This window comes from Anoplolepis gracilipes, chromosome 10 (assembly GCF_047496725.1).
Source record: "Anoplolepis gracilipes chromosome 10, ASM4749672v1, whole genome shotgun sequence".
Taxonomy (NCBI): Eukaryota; Metazoa; Arthropoda; class Insecta; order Hymenoptera; family Formicidae; genus Anoplolepis; species Anoplolepis gracilipes.
In genome coordinates this window covers 1376936-1390166 of record NC_132979.1, presented here as the reverse complement: position 1 = coordinate 1390166, position 13231 = coordinate 1376936, and the positions used below count along the sequence as shown (strand labels likewise).

General features: G+C 33.4%; 1 protein-coding gene across 1 annotated transcript in view; it reads left to right on the top strand.

Moving 5' to 3' along the window:
* The window catches only part of Dora (zinc finger SWIM domain-containing dorado), a 49113-nt gene extending 41347 nt beyond the window's left edge, over nucleotides 1-7766 (top strand). Inside the window, exons 2-21 of the mRNA XM_072900101.1 lie at nucleotides 421-675; nucleotides 1205-1374; nucleotides 1624-1934; nucleotides 2020-2446; nucleotides 2538-2786; nucleotides 2875-3165; nucleotides 3263-3877; nucleotides 3965-4141; nucleotides 4235-4421; nucleotides 4595-4721; nucleotides 4808-4964; nucleotides 5052-5251; nucleotides 5344-5836; nucleotides 5922-6050; nucleotides 6123-6333; nucleotides 6418-6701; nucleotides 6778-6882; nucleotides 6960-7327; nucleotides 7443-7592; nucleotides 7676-7766. Coding sequence (XP_072756202.1) covers nucleotides 432-675; nucleotides 1205-1374; nucleotides 1624-1934; nucleotides 2020-2446; nucleotides 2538-2786; nucleotides 2875-3165; nucleotides 3263-3877; nucleotides 3965-4141; nucleotides 4235-4421; nucleotides 4595-4721; nucleotides 4808-4964; nucleotides 5052-5251; nucleotides 5344-5836; nucleotides 5922-6050; nucleotides 6123-6333; nucleotides 6418-6701; nucleotides 6778-6882; nucleotides 6960-7327; nucleotides 7443-7592; nucleotides 7676-7742 — 4962 coding nt within the window. The 5' untranslated portion in view covers nucleotides 421-431 and the 3' untranslated portion in view covers nucleotides 7743-7766. The remainder of the gene's footprint in view (nucleotides 1-420; nucleotides 676-1204; nucleotides 1375-1623; nucleotides 1935-2019; nucleotides 2447-2537; nucleotides 2787-2874; nucleotides 3166-3262; nucleotides 3878-3964; nucleotides 4142-4234; nucleotides 4422-4594; nucleotides 4722-4807; nucleotides 4965-5051; nucleotides 5252-5343; nucleotides 5837-5921; nucleotides 6051-6122; nucleotides 6334-6417; nucleotides 6702-6777; nucleotides 6883-6959; nucleotides 7328-7442; nucleotides 7593-7675) is intronic.
* Nucleotides 7767-13231: the final 5465 nt, after the last annotated feature.

The window sequence follows — 13231 nt, the reverse complement described above, 5'->3', positions numbered from 1 at the left end:
TTTGAAAAATCGATTGCGCTAGACATGCTAACTTGTAAGCGGTGAACTCGCGAGAGTACGCTCGGTTATTATTACAGTTCCCGGCGGTGGTTACCAAGTCGCAAGAAAATATCGCTGTCGCGGATAACTCGCGACAAACTATTTTTCTGCACGAGCTCAGTGTACGTAATTATAGAGAAAGAAAGAGAGAGAAAGAAATAGAGAGGGGAGGAAAGGAGAGTACCATGCAATTATATATTGCCTAGCTGTGCAATAAACGAATGTATGCGCATGTATAAAAAGAGAAAGAAAATTACACGCGTGTCACGAGCAATTTTTCTTATCAACGTCCAATTTTTTTTCTCAACAATTATCGATAATTTTTTTAACATCGACTATCCTACTTGTTATCATCATCGATCTATTGTAATCTTGTTACAGACGGACAACAAATGGTGCCAACCCTTTGCGAACTTTCGGCACGATGCGTCGCGTCTCATATTCCCTTCGAGTTGGTGGAGCACTTCTATCCTCCTGTACCGGAGCAGCTTCAGCTGAGAATAGCCTTCTGGAGCTTCCCCGATAACGAAGAGGATATACGGCTTTATTCGTGTCTCGCAAATGGTAGCGCCGATGAATTTCTGCGGGGCGAACATCTCTATCGTGCCAAAACTGTCAAGGAGCCGTTGCAGATCGGTAAAATATTGTGCATTTTATTTATATTTATTTTGCAATTTCTTTTTATTTTTAATAAAAGGAAAAAGGAATACGTTATTATAAAGAAAAATTCTACTTTTTCAATATTCCATCAACTTCCAATATCGATAAATGCATCATACGTATACATTAACCAATATTGGATGCTCATAGAATATTAAAAACAAAGTGGGATTCTTCTTTATAATAATAATCTTTTCTTTCTTTAATAAAAAGAATCACAAAGTGAGGGTGAATAAAGAGTATCTACCACGCTACATTAATAGTAACTTAATAGTAAATATAAAGTTTATAATGCGATAATAGAGTGAAAATATAGATACAAAAATAAAGAGTTTATAGAAAATGTAATTTTAGTAGGAAACGTTGCAAAAAATATCTCAAAAATAATTTGCTAACATTGTAATATATATATTAAAATTTCACATTATACACTTTGGTAAGTTTCTATAAAATATTATATATTGTCTCAAATAAGTTTTCTTTAATTAAGCGTCATATTGAACAGGATTTCATCTGAGTGCCAGCGTAAACTCGCAAACGAATGGGGTCAGAGCGCAGTTTAACGTCGCTGTAACCTTTGACCGACGCAGGATTACATCATGTAACTGTACCTGCTCGTCAACGGCCTATTGGTGCGCGCATGTGGTAGCCGTTTGCCTGCATAGAATACACATGGTACGTGTATTTTACAAATTTAAAGAGATACGCAATGAAGAAGAATGAAGCAGAATCTAGATAGCTTTCGGTAAAGTTTTTTATTTTTTTTTATACATATATATTCGTGTATATATCGCATATGTAATATGTGATGTGTGTATGTGTAATTAGTCAGACATAAAATTTATTCCTTTATTATCCAATTTTCTTCGACGTATAGAAACCTAATAATAATTATAATTTCAATTGTACGCAATATTCTTTCAGCCAACACAGGTATGCCTGAGGGCGCCAGTTAGTGAATCCTTATCTCGCCTGCATCGGGAACAACTGCAAAAGTTCGCTCAATATCTCATTAGTGAATTGCCGCAGCAGATTTTACCAACTGCCCAACGGCTTCTAGATGAGCTGCTCTCAACCCAACCGAGCGCCATTAATAGTTATTGTGGAGCACCGGATCCGACCGCCGGTGCTTCCGCTCACGATCAGACTTCCTGGTACTTAGATGAGAAGACGTTGCACGATAACATCAAGAAGATCCTCATCAAGTTCTGCGTTCCAGCTCCCATAGTCTTTAGGTAAATAACAACAGTTGGCAAGCAAGTAAGCTTTCCTTACATAATGACATTTAACATATGATATTGTTTTTGCTGTCTCTTTCAGTGATGTTAATTATCTGAGCACTACCGCGCCACCAGCCGCTTCCGAATGGGCGTCGTTACTACGACCACTGAGGGGTCGCGAGCCGGAGGGCATGTGGAATCTTCTTTCCATTGTGCGTGAGATGTTCAAAAGGAATGATCGCAACGCCATTCCTTTATTGGAGATCATCACGGAAGAATGCATGGCCTGCGAGCAGATCCTTGTCTGGTGGTTCAATACCAAGGTTGCGTTATTGAACGGTACTGGATACGGTAGCAAGCATAATATGAACAGCAACGTTCATGCTTCTCAACACGCTTGCTCGTCTCTGTGCGACGAGATTGTCGTTCTTTGGCGATTGGCCGCTCTCAACCCCGGTCTCTCGCCGTCCGAGCGTGAGATGTTGCATGCTCAATTTATGGCTTGGCATTTGAAGATCATAGATAAAGTGAGCATCGTATGCCTCCAACCTTCTTTCCTTTTTCTCTTCCTCCGAGTGATCAAAAGGAAAGTATAACGAATTAATCATGTGTTTACAGGTCGCCAAATGTCGTGGCAGTTCTGTTTCGCATAATTCGCATAATAGAAGCAACAGTTCACAGAAGGATTCCCTTAAACATGATCTCGCAGTTTTTACTGGATTCAAGTCGGCGCTTGAGGCTTGTTACTTAGATTGGGATGAATACGTCTTGCCGGGAATCACGTATACCGCCGAGAACAATCCTATGTATCATTGTCCCTTTACCTGTTTTCGGCACGCCGGCGATACGAGGACGGAAGTTAACCAGGTTGGTACCTGTTTTCGCAACAAATTATTTGCCATATCGATCAAGCAAATATAAGTAAACAATTAGTTATGAAACGCGCCTATTTTAGGTAAATTCTAGTTCGGCGGTATTAAATTATCAACCTCCGATTTCGCATCATCACGGTCGACGGCCATTGAATGTTGGTCTTGTCGAATACGGTTACTTAGACAGACGACGACTGAATCCGCGCGAATTTCCAATGTGTTCGAGAAGCGGCGGGGGCGACGGAAATCGCAGCAGCGTCAGTTCCGAAGGTTTCTGTGAGAATGACACTGACATTCCCGATATATCTGAGTCTCAGGTTGTTCTTAGACAAGGTTGTGCTCAATTAAATAATTGCGGCGACACTGATTCGCAGGTTATTATTTGTTCATTTCCTATTCGGATCTATTTCATATTAACGTTATTGTTACCTATGATTTTTTTTTTCTCAAAATTACGATGCATCGTTTTAGGAAGGAGCTGGTAGCGAGTCATCTTCCAACAGTAACGTTAGCATGAAGAACGCTCAAGGCTCGGACAAGCATCGCTCAAACGCCTCGTCCGAGACACATAGTGATAGTAGTGATAGTAGTAATAACAAACCTACCTGCGAGAACGGAAAGTGTAGTAGGACGAATCTCGCGGAGTGTCGTGACAAGTCGCGCGCGACTGTGTCCAAGGGGGTTGGTGTGAAAAACGAACAAGAATCCGATCAGGAAAAGGAAGCCGGTAGACCGTTTAAGGACGAGAGTTCCTCGTCCAGTAGTGATAGTCCTTCCGGCGACGAATACAATGTTTATTATTACGATCCGAAAGCAGTGACTAACAATAGTGGTCTGCCAAGTAAATATGTTAAAAGCAATATGCATACCGCCACCACTCCGGACGCTAGTATAGTTCTGAATAATTTGAAGAAGACGGAAGATCCATGGGACATTCTGTTTGCGCGGGCAGAGGGACTTTATGCTCATGGTCATACAAGGGAAGCCTGTATTATTGGAGTACAATTGGCCGAGGAACTTTTGGCGAATCCTCCCGATCTTATGATCGAAGGACCGCCAGTACCGGTGAAAAACAAGCGGAAAAGGGTAAGATTTTTGAAAATAAAAAATTGTCGAGAAAGATTCGAAATAGTACAACATTAAATTAGCAAAATGAATATGTTGTCGTTACAGCAACATGTGAATCCAGCGTCTCATCAAGTAACGTGTCTCGCATCGGCAACTTTAGCAAAATGTGGATTCCTATGCACGGTACTTGCCGAGAATCCAGAATATCATAATTTAGCGTTTCGCGTGGGCCTTTTCGGCTTAGAGATGGCTAGACCACCGGCTAACACAAAACCTTTGGAGGTAAGATCAGACGAAATTATTAAAAAATAAATTTTATTTTACATTATTTGTTTAAAGTTAATCTAACTAGTCTTTACATTTTTAATCTACTAGGTCAAGCTTGCTCATCAAGAGAGCGAGTTGGTAGGTTTGCTAAAGAGAATTCCCTTGGGACCGACAGAATTAGCTATGATAAAACAAAGAGCCGAGCAACTGAGAGATGGTGTTATGAGATCAAGAGGACACGCGCTCTTGCCCATCATGTTAGCCAGCTTCATATATGACGCGCTAGACGTACCAAGTATGAAATACTCTATATTCAATAATACACGTGTATATTATAATGATATAATGATTTTTCACAAATAAATATCTTAATCTTGAATTGAATGTTTATAATTCTAGATAAAGAAAGATTGTGTGCTTGTTATATTTTGTAAATAGGGAATAAAAATATGAAATATGTATGTACAGGAGTGAAACTACCTGCAGAAATTGATCCAAATCTTGGATTTGATGCTGCTGTGGCTGTCTTGGGATTGAAGGCAAATGTAAGCGAAGCAGATCATCCACTTCTTTGTGAAGGAACTCGTAGACAGAGGTAACTTTGACGCTATTAGTATATTACATATGTATGCATATGTTAATGCAGATAGTTACATGTACAATATTTTGTTGTTGTTGCAGGGGAGATTTGGCTATTACTTTGCTCGTTCATTATAAAGATGATCCCGTGAAATTGGCCAGAATCATGGACAAATTGCTGGATCGAGACGTTCATCAACTCATTAAATCACCCATCCTCAGTAGTTATTACACTTCCAATCCACCTACTAAAAGCGAAGTAAGATTATAAGAGTATATTTCGTGCGACATTAAAACTTGTAAAACTTACGCGTAATATTTAATAATATATTTTATAAAATTTTAGATGGCACGATTTGTTCACGACGAAGAACGCTCGTCGCCGCTTAATGGAACAGACAATGGTGGGAATGGTGATAACATGGTCGGCAGTAGCAGTAGACCCCATAGCAGTACGAGCGCGGAATTGGAGAGTGGCATCAGTGCACTAACCATACAACCACAGATTGTTCAGCCACCTGTGCCTATTAGAACTAAAGAAACACGGTGTGTTTTTTGTGAAAAACGTTTTTGTTGGCATACGCAATATATTATATATGCATTACATTATGTTTGATATTTTTTTTGCATTTTTTCAGATACAAAAGTAAAAGGCTATATCCATCTATTCCCAATCAGCCTTCGGAAGCGAGTGCGCACTTTATGTGTGAATTAGCAAAGACCGTGTTATCAAAGGCCGGTGGTACCAGCTCAACTTCTTTATTCACTCAACCATCTACCAGTCAAAATCATCATGGTCCGCATAGGGCGCTTCACATGTGCGCCTTTCAACTTGGCTTGTATGCCCTTGGACTCCATAACTGTGTCAGTCCGAATTGGCTTAGTCGCACGTATTCGAGTCACGTATCCTGGATAACAGGCCAGGCGATGGAAATTGGTGCACCAGCCATCTGGTTCCTCATCGACAGCTGGGAAGGACACTTGACGCCACCGGAAGCTGTCAGTATAGCCGATAAATCTTCGAGAGGAAGTGATCCGAATATGGTCAGAGCGGCGGCGGAGCTTGCTTTATCTTGCTTACCGCACGCGCATGCGCTCAATCCCAATGAGATTCAGAGAGCCATATCTCAAGTATGTATAATACGACCGGATATTTTATGCGCAATAAAATATTATTTGTGTATATTATTAAATATTCTATTTTGTGCCGTTACAGTGCAAAGAACAAAGTGAGGCTATGCTGGAGAAAGCTTGTATCACAGTGGAAAATACTGCAAAAGGTGGCGGTGTTTATCCAGAGGTGCTTTTCCAAGTGGCAAAGTATTGGTACGAGTTATATCTCCGGGTAAGTTCAAGCAATGTAAGTGAATTAATTTATTTTACATACTGTCTTTATAAATTTTTTTTATTTGGTTAGCAAACTCCTGGTGGAGATCAACAGGATGAAATTCCTCATGATCCTCTACAATTGGATCTCAACGGAGTATTACTAGTCGAACCGGGACCATCTGTGGATCTGTCGAATACTCAGATGATGCCCGGACCTGCGCAGACAGTTGTAGTGACTAGCACGCAACCACCTCCTCAGCCCTATACTCATCCAACAATTACAACTTTGGCGCCTTTAGGTAGAACAATTGGCTGTTTTCTTTTTATTTCTTAGAAACATTATTCTAAACATTTTCAATAATTTTATTGTACTTTTGTTCTAGGAGTCGGTATGCCGTATGCCGTAGGTCCGTACAGCTTTGTACATCCTCACCATTCTATCGCGACGTTCAGCGGTCCGATGCCTTCGCATCGAGTCACTCTACCGCCTGCGCCGCACATGCAAATGTATCATCCGTTTCCGCATCATCCTGGCCATCCTCAACATCCACCGCATCCACATCATCCATCTCCGGCCGCCCCACCTCCACCTGGACCGTATTACACGCCACAGCCTCCACCGACACCAGGAACGCGTCATTTATACACGATGCAACAACCTCTGCCGGTAAACGTTATTCTATGCATGTTTTGTTTGTTAGTCTCGATATTTAATTAAATATGTAACTATGTATTTTGATCAGGTCCAAGCAGGAGTAGCGGGTCCTCTCCCCGGACAAAATAGTTTGCCTGGACCTGCGTTAGTCCAACCACAGCCCATAATATCGACTGTGAGAGCTCAACCTCAGGTAATTTCCAATATTGTAATATACACATGATAATATAATATAATATTTAAATAAAATTGTCGATTGTTTTGTTTTAGGTTCACAGACAAAGTCAGACGTTTAATCAACAACAATTGCGAACCCTTGTTTCTGCATACCGTGTGGGTATGTTAGCGTTGGAAACTTTGGCTCGCAGAGTGCATGATGATCGGCCTCAAGCTAAATACGCACGTAATCCGCCTTATGGAGAGGATGTTAAGTTTTTACTCAGAGTTGCGAAGCGACTCGGTACGCAGTACATGCATCAGCTCTGTATTTGTGCTGTAAACAGCATTGTTAGTCCTTTTGTTCTTCATCATGTTGCGCTGGAAGCAGCCCAATATCTCGCTAGAAACAATCCGGCGCTAATCGTACAGCATCTGAGATCTGCCTTGTTGGCTCCTCTAGTGCATAAATGCCAACAGATGTTAGTATTGATATTTATTGTATAAGAATGAGGAAATAAAAGATCGTGATTTTAAAAGTTTTTTTTTTATATTTGATTAGTGAGTCAGATGATAATTTGCATATTTCAATTTCAGGTATATTCAATGCATGCATCAAAAGCTGTATCATTTAACGGCTGGCGATTACGAAGAGTTCGCGAGTATCGTATGCGCAGCAAGAGCTGCCTTCCAAATCAATCCCGAAGGAAATACTCAATTTAAGGAGTGGCTACAATCGATCAAAAGGTAAATTTAAGCGCAAATATTTCACAAGAAATAGATATAAATGTAATATAAACAATAACAATCTAACAATCTCATCTTTTCAGATCTCAGTCGTGTAATAAGGATCTGTGGGCACAGATCAACGCGGCGTTACAACAGACCGGCAAATGACACAGAGCGGAGCCAGGCGTGACGTGGCTCACTTCCCTTCCCCATCATCCTCAACCTCCGCCACCACCACCACCACCACCACCACCGCCACCGACAACGACAACTCTCGTTCTACAACATCAACATCCCTGTCACCCCCATCCACAGAGCGTCGTATGCGTTCACGGGCTGGCTACAGTCAACAAGCTCGCTTGGGATAAGATCTCTATACCGTGCATCATTGAGGAACCGACCACACATCAACTACCACCACCTCATCAACATCAGATGATCGCCGGTTTACCGGGACCATCTGCGTGGCAAGAACCAATTGATTGCCGTGGTTCTCAGAGAATCAATACCAGAGACGAGCGAGATTTATCTTAAGTTTAGTTAATGTATATTTAGAAACGTATAAGTACTCTAGAATTGATGAATCAAGATGTTGATGAGAACGAATATGAGTTAGATTAATTTAATAAAATAACATATTTACATAAAGTTTTTATAACAAACAAATGAAATATATTTATATAAAATTATATAATTTTTTATACTGACTTAATAGGTATCAAAATTGTGTTTTTAAACACGATAATAAAATGTGATGAAAAGAATTTTCTGTTAAATCGACTTGACTTCAAAGATATTATGTAGCTTCAAAAATATTAAATATATGAATTTCAAAAAGTTAGTGATAATATATAATCATATATTATATCTAACATAAGAAAAATAAAAAGGAAGAATTAAAAAAAAATATTAAAACTCTAAGTAAATAGATTGTTTATTTATTTTTAAGTAACTTCTAATTTTAAATCTAAAATACTTCGCCTATATACTGTATGATTTGCTCGCGCGTGTGATATGATTTAAAGCCAGAACATATTTGATTGACCATTTATATACACATATCACTATGCAAAAGGCACATTCATATAATTAAATTCTTTTAATGATTTATTTCTATGCAAATCTTACTATGCAAGCAGCAAATATATCTAAAATTTAGTGTGTGTGCTTTATATATACTAATTTAGTTTTTTACTTGTTAGATATATTTAAATAATAGATATAGTATTAATGAATTTTTATAATACACACACACACACACGCACACACACACACACACACACACACACACACACACACACACACACACACACATATGTCATCGTATTTTACTGTTTCTACATTCTGATATATAAAGATATTCACGTAAGATGATGAGCTTTTTGCAATGTGATTATTATGATGAAACGATTAAACTAATCTACGAAAGTATCTGTTACATAAAATATTCATATATTTATATATATGAATTAGGTTGATCTAGTATATAACAGTAGAATATAAATAAAGCATTTCTTTAGATTAAGTTAGATTACTTATGAATAACTAAATAAACTTTAATTTATTTGAAGTTTTTTAAAATTTTTGTTGGAAGATGCAATATGTAAACATTACATTAATTTTTTGAAAAACGTATTTGAAAAACTAATCAAATTTATATTAGAAAAAATATTTTATTTTCATTCTTTATTATTATATTTTATATCTGTTTATCATTTTTATATCTTTATGGATAAAGACTTACATGCAAAATGATGACTCTTCTGATTTAATCGATATTGAATTCGAAATGGTTAAAAAGAAATGCTGAATCTACAAAAGGATCTTTTGTCTAAAATAATGTATATTATATGAAATGATTTGATATCTATTTAGTCAGTATAATAAGTATAATAATTTTATATAATATATATACTTGATTTTTTTGTTACAAAGATTTTATAATATGATATATTATGTGCTGTGCTAATTAACATTTGTATAAATTATATAACACATTCTGCAGTAATATAATATCTATGAAATATCATAATACTGCATTTGTTGCAGGATAGAACCTACATTATTGCTCGAACAATAAGATCTATAAAAATAATGAAGTATTGAATGCACTGATTTATGGAAGCATGAAATAATTGCATAAAATAATATATATTTAAAGTATATATTAATATATATATATAATTATATATTTTTCTTAGATATATAATTATATGTATTAATATACATTTATTAATTATATACGTATATATATATATATACACACACATATATAATTAATAAATGTATATTAATACATATAATTATATATCTAAGAAAAATATATAATTATATATACAATTATAAATTAATATATATATATATATATATATATATATATATATATATTAATGTATTAATATACAATAAATATATATTAAAAATTGCACTCTTTCTTGTTGTAATTTTATTAGTTGCGATTAAAATTTCCTACCTAATTAAAATTATTAAGTTGCATGAACAAATAATCTTACATATTCTACGCATATTCAATGATTCCCTTGCATAATTCTTTTTTTCTTCTCTTCTTCTCTTTTATTGTTTTTAATTTGATTTTTTTTTAAAATTAATATATAATCATATGAAGCATAAAGTTTCCATTATCGATTTTTATCCAACGTGAGTTAATTTGTTCATCTATTATCATATGATTAAGATAGATCAGGATGAAAAATTCATGAGTCAAAATTCTATTTTATTATTTCCATATTTTAATATATGAAAAGATGTATAATGATGATGATTTTTGGGAACGATTTGACTACTATGACAAAAAATTAAAACTGAGTTATGACATCTTTTGCATAAAGTAACACATATATGTTATCATATTTTAGTGTTTCTATATTCTGATATACATACATTTACATAAAATGATGAGTTTGATCTTTGTGTTTGATTATTATGATGCAAGGATTAAACTGATCTACGAAAGTGTCTGTTTTTTTTCTTTAAAAATTATAATATTATAATTTTTATATATCACATTGTCCATCTATTATCATACGATTAAGATAGATCAGGATGAAAAATTCCTGAGTCAAAATTCTATTTTATTTCCATATTTTAATATATGAAAAGATGTATAATGATGATGATTTTTGAGAATGATGACTACTATGACAAAAAATTAAAACTGAGTTATGACATCTTTTGCATAAAGTAATATATACATGTTATCATATTTTAGTGTTTTTATATTCTAATATACAAAGACATATACGTAAAATGATGAGTTGATTTTTGTCTTTGATTATTATGATGCAAGGATTAAACGGATGTACGACAGTATCGGTTTTTTAATTTTTTTTCTGTAAAAATTATAATCATATGAAGCATAAAGTTTCCATTATCAATTTTTATCTAACGTGAGTTAATTTGTTCATCTATTATCATATGATCAAGCTAGATCAGGATGAAAAATTTATGAGTCAAAATTCTATTTTATTATTTCCATATTTTAATATATGAAAAGATGTATAATGATGATGATTTTTGGGAATAATTTGACTACTATGACAAAAAATTAAAACTGAGTTATGACATCTTTTACATAAAGTAACACATATATGTTATCATATTTTAGTGTTTCTATATTCTGATATACATACATTTACATAAAATGATGAGTTTGATCTTTGTGTTTGATTATTATGATGCAAGGATTAAACTGATCTACGAAAGTGTCTGTTTTTTTTCTTTAAAAATTATAATATTATAATTTTTATATATCACATTGTCCATCTATTATCATACGATTAAGATAGATCAGGATGAAAAATTTATGAGTCAAAATTCTATTTTATTATTTCCATATTTTAATATATGAAAAGATGTATAATGATGATGATTTTTGGGAACGATTTGACTACTATGACAAAAAATTAAAACTGAGTTATGACATCTTTTGCATAAAGTAATATATACATGTTATCATATTTTAGTGTTTTTATATTCTAATATACAAAGACATATACGTAAAATGATGAGTTGATCTTTGTCTTTGATTATTATGATGCAAGGATTAAACGGATGTTCGACAGTATCTGTTTTTTAATTTTTTTTTCTGTAAAAATTATAATCATATGAAGCATAAAGTTTCCATTATCAATTTTTATCTAACGTGAGTTAATTTGTTCATCTATTATCATATGATCAAGCTAGATCAGGATGAAAAATTTATGAGTCAAAATTCTATTTTATTATTTCCATATTTTAATATATGAAAAGATGTACCATGATGTCGATGTTTCTTCTCTTTGAGTACTATGATATAAAATTAAAACTGAGTTATGACATCTTTTGCATAAAGTAACACATATATGTTATCATATTTTAGTGTTTCTATATTCTGATATACATACATTTACATAAAATGATGAGTTTGATCTTTGTGTTTGATTATTATGATGCAAGGATTAAACTGATCTACAAAAGTATGTATTTCATAAAATAATATACATAACATTAATATTACATATACATTACATTAATATATACACATACGTTAACATTTTATTATTTTGCATCTTGATATATCAAGATATGAATATGATTATCAAAGCATGTATGCAGATATTGTATTTAATAGTGAAAATGGAACTAATATCTGAAAAAGACATCTTTTACATAAAGTGCTTTTTGCACTCCTATTTAATATATATGATTAAATAATTTAGTTGATTTATAAAAGCATCTTGTGTTTAAAATAACATATATATTAATATGTAACATCATAGATAAATAAAGATAATTTATATCGAATTTGCAAACGACTCATCAAACATGTGGAACTATTTTATGTAGTATAATTTTACAATAAATAGAAAGTTTTAATGCAATTATAAGAAAATAAGATAAAAGATATATTATTTTTGGATTGATTCAAAGAAAGTTTGTATGCTTTTAATATGTAAGGTATATAAGTTTTAAAACAGAACTTTATATTGCATTATATAATTATAATTCTTTCTTGCAAAATAGAAACGACAAAGAAGAGAAGAAAAAAGGTAGAGAGCAAACAGATAAAAGGAAATAAAGAAAGAAAAATTATATTAAAAAAATAATTATAAAAATTTAAAAATTATATATATATATATAAATATATATATATATATATATATATATATATATATATATATATAATTATATATATATATATATATATATAAATAAATATATATATATATATATATTTAATATATATATATATATATATATATATATATATAAAATTTATAACACAATTCTTCTTTTAATATAATTCAAAAAAAGTATTGTATTGCTAAGTTTTTATACCGACAAAAACATAAAATTTATATAAATTAAGTAAAATTAGATTGAATGAATAAATAAGTTTAATGTATGTAGCAAATAAATTTTTATGCGAAGTCGATTGGATGCACTAATGCACATTGGCGTGCATCAAAATGTACGATGTAGACACAATTTATATAAAGACATTATAGTACATAATTATACCAGAGATGGTCAAATCATATTTACTTAAAATTTTCTTTAATGTATCGTTTCATATACGATACATTACAGAATAAGCAGGATAAGATTCTGATGCGAGCTGTTTGTCGCTGCTCATCGTTCATTGTTCGTTGATTGAT